The following is a 14,975-nucleotide window of genomic DNA, read 5'->3' on the forward strand; positions in this document are numbered from 1 at the left end:
TTTATTGTTTTTATGGTCTTGTTTGCACATTAACCATTATTTTGTTATGAGGGCTGGTATGTACAATTACCGTGAGGGTTCTAACGCCTCAATTTGGTGGAAATATGCAGCCCTATCTTTTCCCAATAACAATTTGAGGAACAGCGCAGCCTCTTTCCCTTCTTTCTTCGTCATGCCAGTCACTCTTCTTCTACATTCTGCTTCGTGCCTTCCATGAGATAACGGATATCTTGAGCGCTGCGTACTGACTTATTCCTTCCTAGAACAACACAATGGTCTCTGAATGTTACTTCGTTATTTGATGTGGTGTAAATAGTAGTGTAGTTGTGATAGTATTTGTGTAAGTAATTAAGAACTAAAATCGAATCTATGGAGTCTCGCTGCATCCTATATTTTTATTTTATTCCCTCTAATGAATTACCTTCCGTTTAAACCGGAAACACTTCTAGCTCACACTCTTCACAACCCCCACTTTCCTTCCAAAACGGAACTTCCTAGCCTTCTTACGTTTCTCTTCTTCCACAAATCATCCTTCTCACTTCCTGCTTCAGTCACATATCATCAATCATTGGTTCCTCACTTATATTAATAAGTGTAAAGTTAACTTTCCTCACAAAATATTAATAATTTAGAATATTGAGATATTGTAAAAAATAGAGATAAAATATAAACTTTAATCTTTTCCCTTTCCTCTTCATTCTATGTTCGGCCAGATTCTCAACCCTTTAATCTCTGTTCTTGTCCAAGTGGAAAGCTTGTGCCACCCCCCCTCTCTCCTCCTTATTGTTCCCCTTATATAATCTCATTTAATTCCCCATTATTCTTATCAAAATTGGAGCCATGTAAAATGAATGGTTATGCTAGCCGCTCGCTTCACCATTCATAAAAGAGTTTCATAAATATAAAGGAGAGAGATTCATAGAATTGGGGCTTCATCTCCGTATATATATATATATATATATATATATATATATATATATTATATAGTCCAAAATGAACAATAGCTCTAAAATCATGTATTACTAGTAGAGTTATGTTAGTGTGCGTGAGGCGGAGGTATTGTTAGTGGGCACAGGGTATTGTCCACCGGTCCTTCTATCTTTTGTTCGCCGCCTTTATCTCCCTTCAAGGTTTACATTTTCATACTGTTCGATTTGGAGTTTGTTTAATAATTCAAAAATATTAAAAAAAACGGTTATTAATTTCTCGTACTATCACAGGATTAGAGAAAAGTGTTGCGATTGTGAAAAATTTTGTCAGCACAACTGAAAAAACTGGAAATCGCCCAAAGTTTGATTTTTACGCTTGGTTTAGTGGCGTTCCTAGGTCATCTTTAGGGCGGAAAGGAAAACAAAACAAAACGGAAGGAAGTCACTGAAACGATTTACGCGAAAATAGGTACCAAGATGCTACAAACTTAATAAACTAATTGTTAATATGTAGATCTACGACTTTTAATGAGATCATTTGCATGGAAAATCGATTGAAGGGCTTTATTGGGGGGGGGAGGAAGGTTTTCCTCTAATGGAAAGATTTCCCTCTAAAGTGCCTTTAAGTGTACTGAATTGCCTGAACACACTGTATTAACAGAAATTAAATTTGGTGTTAAGTCTTGTACAGTGCAAAATTGCCTCTGTATCCCTCTTTGAAATAAAGAAATGAATAAGGCGCTCAAGAGAAGGTTAAAATCATTTTACGCTAGGTCAGCGTTTCCCAAACTTTTTTGAACGCGGCCCGGTACGAGATTTTAAATTTTTTCGCGCCCCACCTTATAAAAAAAACATTTATTTACAAAACAAATTTTATTTTTTAATAAAAATCAAAATTCAAGTTATTTGTTTGTTTATATAATACACAAAAATTGCAAAATAATTATATAACAAAAACATAAGTAATTAAAGACAATCCATTATCTTCATTTAAAACTTAAAGTAACTTTTGTTTTTACATATTTTGACCTTAGTGCGAAGGATGATGTTGTTTTTCATCACATAGTAATATCAAATTAGGACTTAATGATGTTAATTTTATTCTCAAATTAGGTTCGACATCCAATCTGTTTCGATACTTATTTTTTAAGTACACCAAGGCTGAGAACGCAGTTTCACACGTATAAGTGGTGACAAAAGGCATTAAAAATTGTATCGCTTTTTCGCTTACGCTTGGATATTCCTTTTGGCAGCGCAACCAAATATTAATTAGTGCTACAGTTTCAAACACTTTTTTAAGATCGGTGACGCATTAAATTTCAATTAAATTATCAACTTCTTGTTCACTAAGATTAAGCATTTCTTCCTTTTCGATATCGACAGAAGGCACTGAATGACGAATCGAAATCAGCCAATCAGAGCATCCGAATTTAAACGGTCCAATAGGAAAAGGAGGTTGCCACCTGCAGAATTTGAAAAAGTTTCGAAAAATATTAAATTTAGAGCAAAATTTTATAGATTTTTTTGTGTTTTTACAATTTTTGCCACGACCCAGCTGAATTTTTCTGCGACCCACACTTTGGGAAACGCTGCGCTAGGTTAAATACTAAGTTAGAACTATCCACAACTTAAATGCAGATGGCCTAGTGTGTGGATAGCCGGCAGCGAAGAGAAGCTGCAATAGAATGGAAACTATGGCGTGAAGAACTTAGGAAAAAGGGATATGGATGAAAAAATATAACTAAAACTTTGGTAGTATCCAGGCTAGAAATGGAAATGAGCACTTTCTTGTTTGAATTACTTGGGTCAAAAAAAGAAGTGAGGGCGTAAACTAAAGACCCCAAAGAAGTGGAAGAATAGCTTTAGATGATATCCTTTCAAGTATTCTGAAAATGAATGGCTCATGCCCCAAAAATATTACTGAAATCTTATGCACCTTACGCAAATTCTTTACTTGGGATGGTAGATGAGGTGTCGATGAAGACTTATTGAATTCTTACTGTTAATTAGACTGTACATCACCGGGTGAGTCCTAACCGGTGTCAGTTAGAGGGTCCTCAATAGATCTGGAAAAAAATTGGCAATTTTAAAATCGGGTTCTTGATGACAAAAGAAGTCTTAGTTCTTCATCTTTTTCTTTGTCGGGATTCCACTCTTACACAAAGTTACTCAACACCCACACAGCAGACTATTCGACGGCTATTCCCATTGTTCCTGTTTTAATGGCATAAATTCTAAGAGTAATGGCCTCTCGTTTGGGAATTATGGTAAATTATTAGGACAATATTTTGGCGGAATGGGCAACATAGAAGGTTGTAGATCTTGGGCAAAGTCTCTCTCTATTTGAGCGAGCTTCCCTCTCCTTCTATCTCTCTCCCCCTCACCCCCACCACTAACCTCCATCATCCCGAATTTAATGTCGACTCTTCCAATTTTTTTTTACAAGTGCATCCAGTTTTTCCAACTTCCGTTCTCCTCTAAATTCTCTCACACCCATAATTTCCATTTCACGTACAGAGCTATTATAACTAAAATATAGTAATAATAAATTTTCTCCCTACCTCCTTGGGAAAGAGAAAGAAAATGGAAAAACTTTTTTAATCGTAAATTATAAGTTCTTGATAGTCTTATTCTTTCTTCTACTTTTTTATCAATTTTTTACTTTTCTTATTGTTGCAAATGTGGTTAGCATTGCTGGAGAACGTTGCTGATCAGTATATACGCAATTATATACTTAGTAGCGAGTATGTTTATCGTATCCCTTTTTGTGTACATTTATCCCTTTTAACTGTACTGAGACTGTATATTTGAGACATTAAGATTTCCCTGAAAATACTAATTTCGAGTTGCTGGAAGTCCAGACAAGTAGTTTTCACTACTTGGTCACAAACATACACACACACCATATGTATATTTAGTATTTATGAATACATTTTGTATACAAATACACTGTATTTGAATTGGTTCCAGCGTTCAAGAGTTTGGGGTTTTAAGCCTTTTGATGAAGTGGCAAAATTACACAGATTCTTCATTAAGAAACGTTTTGTACTTCCTGTCTCTACGCCCCTCCCCCACCAATTACCTTTATACTCGGCAGTTGCTGTTTAAATATACATATTTTAAAGAACGTAAGAGTCACCAGAAAACCGATTGCCCCATTATATAGCTAGAAAGATCATTCAGAAGAAGCTGTACTGATACAAAGAATGGTTTTGATATGTCTCAAAAATATAGCTGTATTATTGAGGAAATTAGTGAAGATTGCGGTAGGTTGAAAGAAATTCTCGACAGGCTGATCTTCCGGTTTAATACTTCTTCTTCGCCATATTGGTGCCTATGGCCACTTGATCGCAGCATCACACTTTATACTGTGAATCGTCGTTAGGAGAGAGAGCCTTCGGAGTTACTTTAATAGAGAAAATAAAGTGCACAATATGAGGGTGTTGTTCCGATCTCTAGATGCCAATCGTTACGCAAACCGTTTTCGTCAGACTCAAGCGCAAATTAATTGTGTAAATTGAATCGATTTTTTTTTTTTTTTGTAATCGGAATATACAGAGTAATCGATCATAGTTGTATTATTAGCTTATAGTAATTGGGAAATCATTTTATTAAATTATTTACATCGAAGTTATGAATTATACTAGTTTCCTGTATATACAGAATCCTTGTTTGTGCGTATGTGTGAGCGGAAGTTGGACTTTTGGCTGTGTTTTGTTTTTGTGCGTGCGAGGTGGATAACACCACAGGAGGTTACGCCCTAATGCGTAATTAATTTCAGTTTTCGAAATTATATGATTATAAATGAGAGAATAAAATCTAAACTTAACGCTAAATTGATGACTTTTTGTTGTATGATTAGTGATGGAGTCATTTTGGGGGAAAATTATTTTTTATTGGTTTGCAATTTATTTCCGGTTACGTGGTAGCTTTAGTTTGATTTAGTTTTCTATACGAACAACTAAAAAACGTCAATTATTTTACACGCAGATACAGTAAAATTAAAGGCTCAAGACTATCGCCACTTGCATTATTTCCAAGCATGTTAATCTCGCTTTAGAGGGAACATCCTCCAGACTTCAGAACTCTCCTTAATCGTATTTTCCAGGATAAAGGTTATAAATAAAAAGGAACAAACATGGGTACAATTAGTGTTCCAAAGTTTAAGTTTAAAGCCATTTTTTTTCGAATTTAGGAGACCTCGAAACCAATATTACCGGATATTACCAGTTGTTGAAGTAATTACCCAATTTAGATCCGTTGTGTTCGTTTCAAAATCATATAATTAAACTTTTTTTTTGTAGTTTGATGTGATTCATTAATTTCCATGATAATCAGTACTCGCCGGGTGTTACAGTAACTAATCGGAAGTTAGGAAATAAAATTTCTGCTACCTGTTGCATTAAATGAAACTCTGCTTATTTCCATGCTTCCGTTTTGAAAAAATATCGAGTCTTAACTTTGCTAGAACTCCAACAGAAATAACGTACAATCTCCATCAAAAACATCTTCTTTTTTCTTTTTTTTTTCATTGTAGATGTTGAAGAAGATAAAAGCGTACATGACTGTGCGCAATTTAGGTCGATTGTATACCCACATGTATATGTTGTTTTATATATCCGAGAACTTTGGCAGTGCGGACTAGATGAGGCTAAACGCTGAAGCAGTTTGTAAAGCTCTCCACGCTACCAGAATAAACAAGTTGATGATCTTTCTTCCGCCATACTCCTTGTTGAAAGATTGTATAGTCGTGTTGTTGTTGTTGGTATATGTTCATATTTAAGGAGCTGATGTATTCGAAATTTTACGAACATATGTCCCCTGCTATATTATACCTACACTAAAACGAGGTTATTGCAAGGGAGATTAATTGTTCTTAATTATTTTGGAAATCGAGCGGATAGTCTCAAATAAATAAGCACACAATGTCTTCTCAAAATAGAGCTAATTTGGTACAGCAGGGCCTCGAAACGTTCCCTGATGGCACCAAAGTGAGAATCATATTTAAACTTTTAGAGTTTTTTTCATTTTTGGAGTTCCCTTGGATATATAGACAACAAAATTATAAAAATCCACTTTTCGGTAATCAGGAAATAGTTCAACGGATATTTCCAGTGAAAAATCGAAATAAGAAATCGATGCGATTCCAATATCCGCTTCCTTTCAAAAATACGACTAAGAGAAATTATCATTCTAAAGTAGGTCAAACTTATTGTCTTAATTTTAAGAAAAATAAATCCTAAATTTTATAGAAACGTTGTTTTCTGTTTCAGAAAACGGAAAAAAGAATGAACTGTACTTCCGCAAAAAGGGTGAGTACTTATTTTAATTAAAACATTTCTTAGTGTATGTTGTGCGTACATTATACCATTTTGTGGGTTCACTTGAACAGTATAATGGGTATTCCGAACTCCTAATTGACAACCAAGTTGTTAATCATCTTTTTGGAGCTTCTGATCATAAAAGTACAAAAATATTAGTGGATTTTCTAATGAATTTTAAAGTACGATTTTCACGATTCACGATTTTGTGAGATGAGATGAGGAGCGACACTCTGGCAAAAAGGCGTAGGAACCTTTTTTGCCCATGATAAATGTCCATACTCTTGGTGAATAACTTTGGATCGTGGAAAAGGGCAAGAAAGTACTGCACTAAAAACTTAGCGGCACCAGAAAGCTGAAGATTTTACTCAGGATTACCTAGTAAGGTTGATTATGCATTAAAAAAAAAAAAAAGCCTAAACGAGTTTTTTGAGGTGGAGAAGACATCTTTTAAGTTTCCTGAAATTTTGCGTGGCTGTACTTCATCCAATTGGATGGATTAAATAGATCGTTATTTGGTTGATTGGAAGAAGTTGGGTTCCAGCGTTTTGGAGGGAGTTGATTGATTAGTTGATTAGTTTCTAGTTGTATTCTTAGGTTGTTGATTCTTCGGAAGGATTAGTTTCTAGTTGTATTCTTAGGTTGTTGATTCTCTGGAAGGAATTAGCTCAGTTGTCTCCCACTCAGAGAGCCCAGGTTCGAAACCAGCACCCTGCTATAAGTTTTTCTCCACCTAAGAGCCGCTTTCAGTTCCACTGTACCCATCAATCGAAAATGTTGTCCGTAACGAGAAAAAAACACCGGAAGGAAGTAAAACACATACAGGCACATAATTTTTCTCTCACTAATATCTCGAATCTCGATCTTCTAAATTACCATACATTTTTGCCCTTTTCCATTTTTAAAACATGATCAGTCTGGCTAAAACATTATCCAGGTTGCTAAACTACACTTTACATTGATGTGACATATTTAACCTACTTCCTCATCCTTCATCAGAATGCCATAAAACGAGAGAACACTGTTCGGAGGCCGGCAGTGCACTGAAAAGAAGCTCCGGGCGTCAATAACCTGAGATGTTGACGCGCTTTAAATCATTAAAAAAAAAATAGTAATAATAATAATATCCCACGCGGAGGTCCCGGGTTCGAATCCAGCTGCTGACCTCTTAGATTTTCTCTTCCTAGGAGCTTCTTACAGCTCACTTTCCGGCGATGGACAGTGTTGTCTGTAACGAGAGAGCACTGTCTGGAGGCCGGCAGTACACTGAAAAAAACTGCGGGTGCCAATAACCTTAGATGTTGACGCGCCTTAATTCATTAAAAATAATAATAATACAATAAGAATAATGAAGAAAAAAGGAATTTAGATTATATGATATGAAATGAAACTGCTAAACCTGGTTATGTGTTTTCCTTCTAAAAATTCGGGAGTTTTGACGACCCTTTAAATTTTCTCCCTTGTAATATGAAAGCAAGAGGACCTATATTACACCTAAATGGTGCTTTAGAGAGAGGACTCCCATTTCCCCACTTTTGAGTTCTCTTAATCAAAGTTTAGGACCAACTTGAGTCCTTCAGTACTCAAAAGTTTATAGAAATTGGTAAAACTCTTGGACATTCTTCAAAAAAAAAATTCCTCTTGAGGTTTGTGTTATAAGACTAACAGAGCGAAATACCTAGTTAGGTTTAGCTGGCGTGAAGGGTGGCTGTACAGGGCTGAAGTTGTGTACTTGGGAGTTGATATCAAATTGCTACTCCAGGACCAGCGGCACACCCCATTCATAATATGGCTGTCATAACAAGTTTCCCAGCTAGATATTGCATTTATGTCTTAGATGTAACTATATATCTCCTTGTGCTAACTCTATAAAGTTTGGTATTATCTCTGGGGAGAGCGAAGAGAAGTTTGCCTTACCTAACTCTCTGCACTTAATTTACTCTTTACCATTTCTTTCGTACATTTAAGTTTAATAAACCAAATCCTTGGTTCTTTAAGCGTCTCTTAAGTGGGGGAAGGTATTGCGTTACCATAGGGGGGATCGCTCCAGTGATTATTATCTTTAAATTGCTAGTCTCCCAGAATGGCTGAATTCTTTTTCCAGGTAAATATTCTTACTGGGAGCAAGTGGTATGCTCGAGGAATTGCACTGTTACTCTTCGAACGGGTTATTGTATGGGTACCAGATCCAATATGTGGATAAAGTAGTTAAGTAAAGTGAAGTAAAGTAATTGCCTATTTTTTCAGGCGGGGCTTAACGTCCAACTACCATTTACTAGGTGTCGTGGACGGAGGCGACTAGCAAACCTACTTTACTATTTCTCATTTAACCATTAAATAAAATCCAAGGCCAAGACCTGGAATCAAACCCAGTACCACAATGCATGTAAGCTTTGCAGGTCTATAAGTAAAGTAAAGTAAAGTAATCGCCTATTTTTTCAGGCGGGGCTTAACGTCAAACTACCAATTAGGTGTCGTGGACGGAGGCGACTAGCAAACATAATTTACTGTAAATTTCTTTTATTAACCATTAAATAAAATCCAAGGCCTAAGACCGGGAATCGAACCCAGTACCACAATACATATTAGCTTCGGAGGTCTCGCCTCTAACCGCTCGGCTACCGTGGCGCCTTGCAGGTCTAGATGTGGGCTAATATTGCCATTTTGGTTCCTTGATTTATTGATTTTGCTCCGAAGATCTTTGTGCACTGTACAGTATCCTTTAGTCTTGCCAAAGAGATAACACAATGTCATCTTCCTCAACTAATTAAACCAGTGGTTCCCAACCTTTTTATGACCAGGAACCATTTTAATAATTTTTGTTGTTAGCAGGGACCACAAGGTTCAATATCACCATAAACTACTTTTAGATTTTAAAAATAAACTTCAATTAACATTGTGATTATGTTTTCAGTTATATTAATGTGCTTTTTGAGCTTGCATTTTCTTAACAAGATGGGTAATCCTGGGATTGATGAGACTGCTCAAAGCGACACGCACATCATCGTTTGCTTTTAGTCGACTCTTGGACTTGTTTTTAGGCGCTCTAAGCTCGCTCGACGTCCCATTCACCGTCCCATTCACCGTCCCATTCACCGTCCCATTCAAATAAATATATTATTATTTTAAAATGTTAAGTGTTTCACGGACCATATTTTAGTTTTTGCGGACCACAGATTGGGAAGCACTGATTTAAACCAAACTGTTCGATTCTCTAAGTAAACTCTATTCGATTTTCTAAGCTCTGGCTAGAAAGCAAGAGAAATTGAAGACAAGGTTGCTCTTTGTAGACACCAAATCCAAAGAGAGGATGTTTTTTTCATTTCGTGACGGAAATGAAAAAGCATCTTAAACAGAACTGTGACGTAATTGTTGGCACATCAGTCTCTTTCTAAACCTCAGCTTCTTCTTCCTTAGCCTTGTGTAAATTGTAAGCACTTCATTATTTATGCACAACATGCTTTGGCAATATCGCTTCGAATTAATTCAGCAGGTTGAATTTTTAGTATTCTCATTTCTATTCACTTCCCCCCCCCACCATAAGATGTAGGTTCGCTTTTCTCACACGCGAGAAAGCGTGTCAAATTTTTAAAAAACAATTTCTTTTTACCGGAAATGCCCTTTTAGAGGGGGCCCAAAACCCAAAAAAAAATGGTTTTTAAACGTGGTGTATGCGTGTGCGTGTATGAATGCATGTATATATATGAGAAATAATGCAGGAAACTCAAATAAAACGGAAGTATCAGGTTTACTGAAGGAATTTTTCAGTTTTATAAAGATTTTCTGGAAAATGGTTGCTTAATTTTCTTTTTAGTCAATCCAAAGACTAAGATCTATAATTTTCATTTCGAAAAAATTTCTACTACGGAACTTCCAAGATACTAGGGACGCTTCCCACCAAAGTTCCGTTCTCCGTCCTATTACTTATACACCATCATGGAGGCTATAAATGTGTTGCTTGAAATGCAATCTTTCTTTACCAGGAAGTTAGCACTTTAACCGGATTGTTCATGTTTTGGGGATTTTATTAAAAATGGCTCCTAAGATTCGGTTGAACATCGTAATTTTTATTTTAAAAAAATAAAAATAAAATTGCTTAAAATAATGTTTCCAATTTCTGTAAATATTAGCGAGGTCACCAATATCATTCAATTGATTGCTGTATAGGTAGATTTGGTAAATTAAAGGTGAAAATGAATCTTTCATTATTGGAAGTGATGCTGCCGGAAGCAAGTACGTAGCTCTCCATCCATTTACTAATGTGGATTACCAATGGCAAGGAAGATTACACAGCCCCCGTTATCTCCAATGGAGCTCTGATTTAATTTTATCCTCCATTTATTTGAAACTGGACGATATAAAGTGTGGACTAAAGGGACTTTGGAGTTAGTAAGGAATAGCAGATTGAGTAAGGAAGGAAGGTGTAAGGTAAAAGTGCTTCAGGATTTGTCAGTACGCCCAGATATATATATAAATATATATAAAACAAGAACAAGGATGTTATAAATTTCTGTAATTTTACCGACAAATGAGAGATTCAGAGAGGAGACTAGTGTATGAATGTGTGTGTGTGCAGAATAAAGGGCGTACCGGGTGGAGTTTTAGTACAGAGCTAAGAGAAGAGACGAGGATATGCTGCTGGGTTTTTGGATTGTGGGTGGGGTTTCGGGGTTTTGCTGGAAGAGAAAGAGTTTGAGTGAGATGGAGAGATCGATCGGGCGGCTGCTGGTTACTATGGTAGCAAGCTCCAAGTTCCCCCCCCCGAACACTGTTCCAGGCCCCGGGAGCTCTCTCTGTGTGTGGCGGATGCTGCTGGGGTCGGGTACTACCCCGGACCTGGGGATCTGTGTATGTTCTCGCTCCCGTTCTCTCTCTCTCTCTCTTGCGCTCTCTCACAGGCTCACCACCCCCACCCCCTCAGGCCGCCTACCCGAATTCTACTACGCACTGGGCTCACTCCGGACTGTACCATTTGCAAGTCTTGGCTCGTTACCACGCTGGCTAAACAACTATTAATCAATACAGGCCAGTCAAATGTTCCTTTCCTGTTGAGAGACAGCGGCTACGCCCAATCCAGTAGACGTGTGCCTTCATGCCAAGGTCGTTCCGGTCATTGCTCAAGTATCTCTGCGCCACTCTACCGCGTTCATCATCTCGCATCCTGGGCGGGCGTAAAGTTACCGCCTTGCTGGTGTTAGTTCTCTGCTATAACTGAAACGTCAGCATCTTTTTTTTCAACTAACACATCATACACTCACTGTGTAACCCAATTATTCACTATAAATTTTACAATTATAATTTTTTCCAATTAAACCAAAACAATAAAAACTAACCAGCCTTTGCTAACAATGAAAACGCCCTCTCCATTGATACAGTTTCAATGTGTACTATTATTCTCATTAATACGAATTGTAACACTTGAACAAAATTGAACCAAAAAAGTCGTCTGCAATAAAATGAATGATCATCTTTTAACTTGTTGCATCCGGTGCTTGTGCTTTCCGTCTCTTCGCTCTATTTTTTCTTTACCGGAAATACTTAAAATTACTCTATTTATTTTTTAAATGAACACTCTTGCAGATTTCTCTCGGGTAATTAACTTTTATTGGACCTCAATATTATAAATATGTAATTACTTTTTAATTAAAGGATTCTGCATACATTTTATTTATTCATTAAGATGAAACAGTTCAAAAACCTTGGTCAATTTCTTGATCGCTTTAGTGGATCCCACAATTCTTCAGGGATTCTGTGCCATCTTCCCTCTAAAGTGGGCGATCAAGCCTAATAACACCTACTCTCTGACATCTCCAGCAGTATCCTTGCTGCACTAAATTGGCTATCTAGGTCTTCACTATAGGGCAGGAGTCGCCAAAATCTTTTTTTGATCATGGACCCCCCCCCAATATAATTTTTCCTAAATCTCCATCGACCATAAAAGTAATTTTCAGTTAATTAAAATAAAACTATCTATTAGGTACTGTGTTTTCTCTCTTTCTCTTTGTTATTGGCCTCTTGAGCTAGCAAATCAGCCATTTACATTCTTCTTTCGTAGCTTCTTTAGTATTTTATAGAGTTATTCTTTTGTTTTTTATGAACTCAAAGAGCCATCATCAGCTGCCAGAATAGTATTTAAATTGGCTGGTAACGGACATCCAGTTGCTATCACAGCCCTCTACAATCGTTCTCTTCCTTTAGTATTTTGTTGGCACATTCCAGGATTAGATGGTTGTGGCGTCTGGCTATTATTCCAGAAGTTCACGATCACTGGTGGAGATGTTTCCACCCCAATCCTGGGCTAGATGGTGCGGCGAATAATTTGTGATTAAACCTCATCCTAATGACAGTGCTAACAAACTCCCTATTGTAGTTCTTATATCTGTAAAACCAAGGTCTTTTGGGGGTCACTAGATTGTATGGATGTTTATAATTGGCCTTTACTCGCCTTTGACAATTTGTATAACCGCTGCCATTCCGGTATAGCACTCCGCTTTTGCATAATTTCTAATATCGGAGGCTAACATTGAGTATGGAGATGTACGTATGTTGTAAGGAGATCGCATCCTTGGCTTTACGATCCATGATTTCATTTCCTCTCAGATCTGTGCGGCCCTTAATTCAGATTAAATGTACTGTGTTTGTACATTTATTTTATGATTTTAAACATTCGTACACCAATTAGCCAAGACTAGATATCAAAAAATTCCATACTGCTCTCTCCACTTGCTCCAAACCTCTAGTAGAGTCTCTCGCCTCCTCTGACATTCCTGACAATCCTCCTCGCCGATTGAAACGCCAGTGGCCCCGCGACTTCCTCGCAGTCTGAAGGCCTAAATATCATGTCCTGTAGAAAGTGCTACCGCTGAGCAGTTTCTTTCCTCCTGCCTTTCACCCCTTTATAACTTCAATCTCCCTATTTACTTATTGTATAGTGTATTATACAGATTATAAATAACAAAATAATTTTTTTTAAAAATATTTATTGAAGTAATTTTACATTGTGTAAAAATAGTTTTTATGGAAAATATCTTGAAATTTAAATACCTTAATATTTATTAAATAATAAGTAATTGTAAATAAGTAAAGTAACTACACAGTATAGCTTCTTAATTAATGAGATGGGTGTACCTGGTGTTTCTTTGCAAGGTTCGCTATATTGGGTTCGAAATTGTTTTTCCTTTGACCCCCTGCTCAGATCGACCCCCTACTTTTGTTAAATAGACCCCTGGGGGGGGGGTCTGTATAGATCACTTTGGCGACCTCTGAGAACTCTAATTCAAGGCATGTTGGTTTCTAGTCTTTCTAATTGAGGCACGATTACGGTATTTCCTGAAAAGTAAAAAAAAAGAAAGAGTAACTAGGTTTGTGAAAGAGAGAGAGTGAGAGAGAGTGAGACCACTCATCGTAGTTAATAATAAAACATTTTGACCAACTTAGGGTAAATAAAAATTGAAATTTTCTGAGAAGTAAGAGCAATTTCCGAAATACTTTCCATCAATCCATTTTACAATTTCCACTCATTTATTTTAGTGTTGTGACAAATTGGAAAATTCTAAACTGTTTTAAACAGCGGCCAAATTGTTTTAGACAATATAAATGCAATTGTTCTGTGGACAAACTGATTGTGACGTCGCTGATTGGTGGAAGGTTATCACCACCGTTCAACAGTGATGGTCTAAACTCAGTTCATGACATCAGCAAGGAAATCAATTCAGCTTAACCACTTCGTTTTAAATTTTCATTATCATTTCGGGGATAAGTAGCAATTGGAATTTGGTATTTTTTAAAAAAATATAACTGGAAAAACAAGAGTACTTCTATTAGCCCGCGGGGAAAATTCAAACCTCACGTTGTCAAAAAAAAAAAAAAAAAAAAAAAACCCTTTGAGAACTTAAATTACATGAGAGGGAAGATATTAGCTATGCGGTTAGCGTACTGGACTCCCACGAGGAGGTCCCGGGTTCGAATCCAGCTGCTGACCCTTAGATTTTCTCTTCCTAGGAACTTCTTACAGCTCACTCTGTTCGGTGATGGACAGTGTTGTCTGTAACGAAAGAATACTGTCCGGAGGCCGGCAGTGCACTGAAAAAAACTCCGGGTGCCAATAACCTTAGATGTTGACGCGCCTTAAATCATTAAAAATAATAATAATAAATTACATATTATAAAAATAATCATAAGAAATGAGAAATAACCTTCTAAATTAAATTTGTTCCTTAAATATTTTAACAGTTCATTTAAAACTTATATTTAAAATAGTTATTAAGCGTGGGTGTGGGTAAAATTACTGCGTTTACCATATAATTAAAACTGTCCGGTAGGACAGTTATATACAGGTTGATCATCAAAAAAATGCACGAAAAAGCGTCACGTTGAAAAACACCCAACTTTGACAATTTTTTTCTCTTTTTCTATAAAAGATAAAATTCCCAAATTTTCTTTATAATATAGGGCAAATCCTCCTTTATGACTGTAATTTTTTTGCAACAACCCACATCTTATAGATTTCGAGAAAAAAGTTGCTGAAAATGAGCAAAAACGGCATTTTCAGAAAATTGTCCTTGTTCTTGTTTTTACCTTTTTTTGTAAACAACGTAGCGCCTAAACGCACGAACAGATTTTCATGAATGAGGTGTCATTTGATTCGAAATTTTATGTAGATGTACCTTATGGGGGTCTCGACGCTGTACATCGAATGGGAGAAGAGTTAGCCCCTATGTAAGTG

At 36.6% G+C, this 14,975-nt stretch overlaps 1 protein-coding gene across 7 annotated transcripts in view; it reads left to right on the plus strand.

Annotated features, from left to right (window-relative positions):
* Nucleotides 1-14,975, plus strand: part of LOC141455655 (uncharacterized) — a 140,742-nt gene that overhangs the window by 69,683 nt on the left and 56,084 nt on the right. For 6 of the 7 annotated variants that reach the window (XM_074130892.1, XM_074130889.1, XM_074130890.1 and 3 more), the window contains one exon: nucleotides 6,203-6,241. Coding sequence is in view for 5 of the 7 variants with exons in the window: in XM_074130889.1 (XP_073986990.1) it covers nucleotides 6,203-6,241 (39 nt within the window). In the remaining 2 variants the exon portion in view is untranslated. Of the gene's footprint in view, nucleotides 1-6,202; nucleotides 6,242-11,410; nucleotides 11,469-14,975 lie in introns of those variants that run through there. The other variant, XM_074130893.1, reaches the window with a different exon arrangement.

The sequence above is a fragment of the Rhodnius prolixus genome, unplaced genomic scaffold, assembly GCF_049639745.1.
Source record: "Rhodnius prolixus isolate KJV_2025 unplaced genomic scaffold, Rpr scaffold_4, whole genome shotgun sequence".
In the NCBI taxonomy this organism is placed as follows: Eukaryota; Metazoa; Arthropoda; class Insecta; order Hemiptera; family Reduviidae; genus Rhodnius; species Rhodnius prolixus.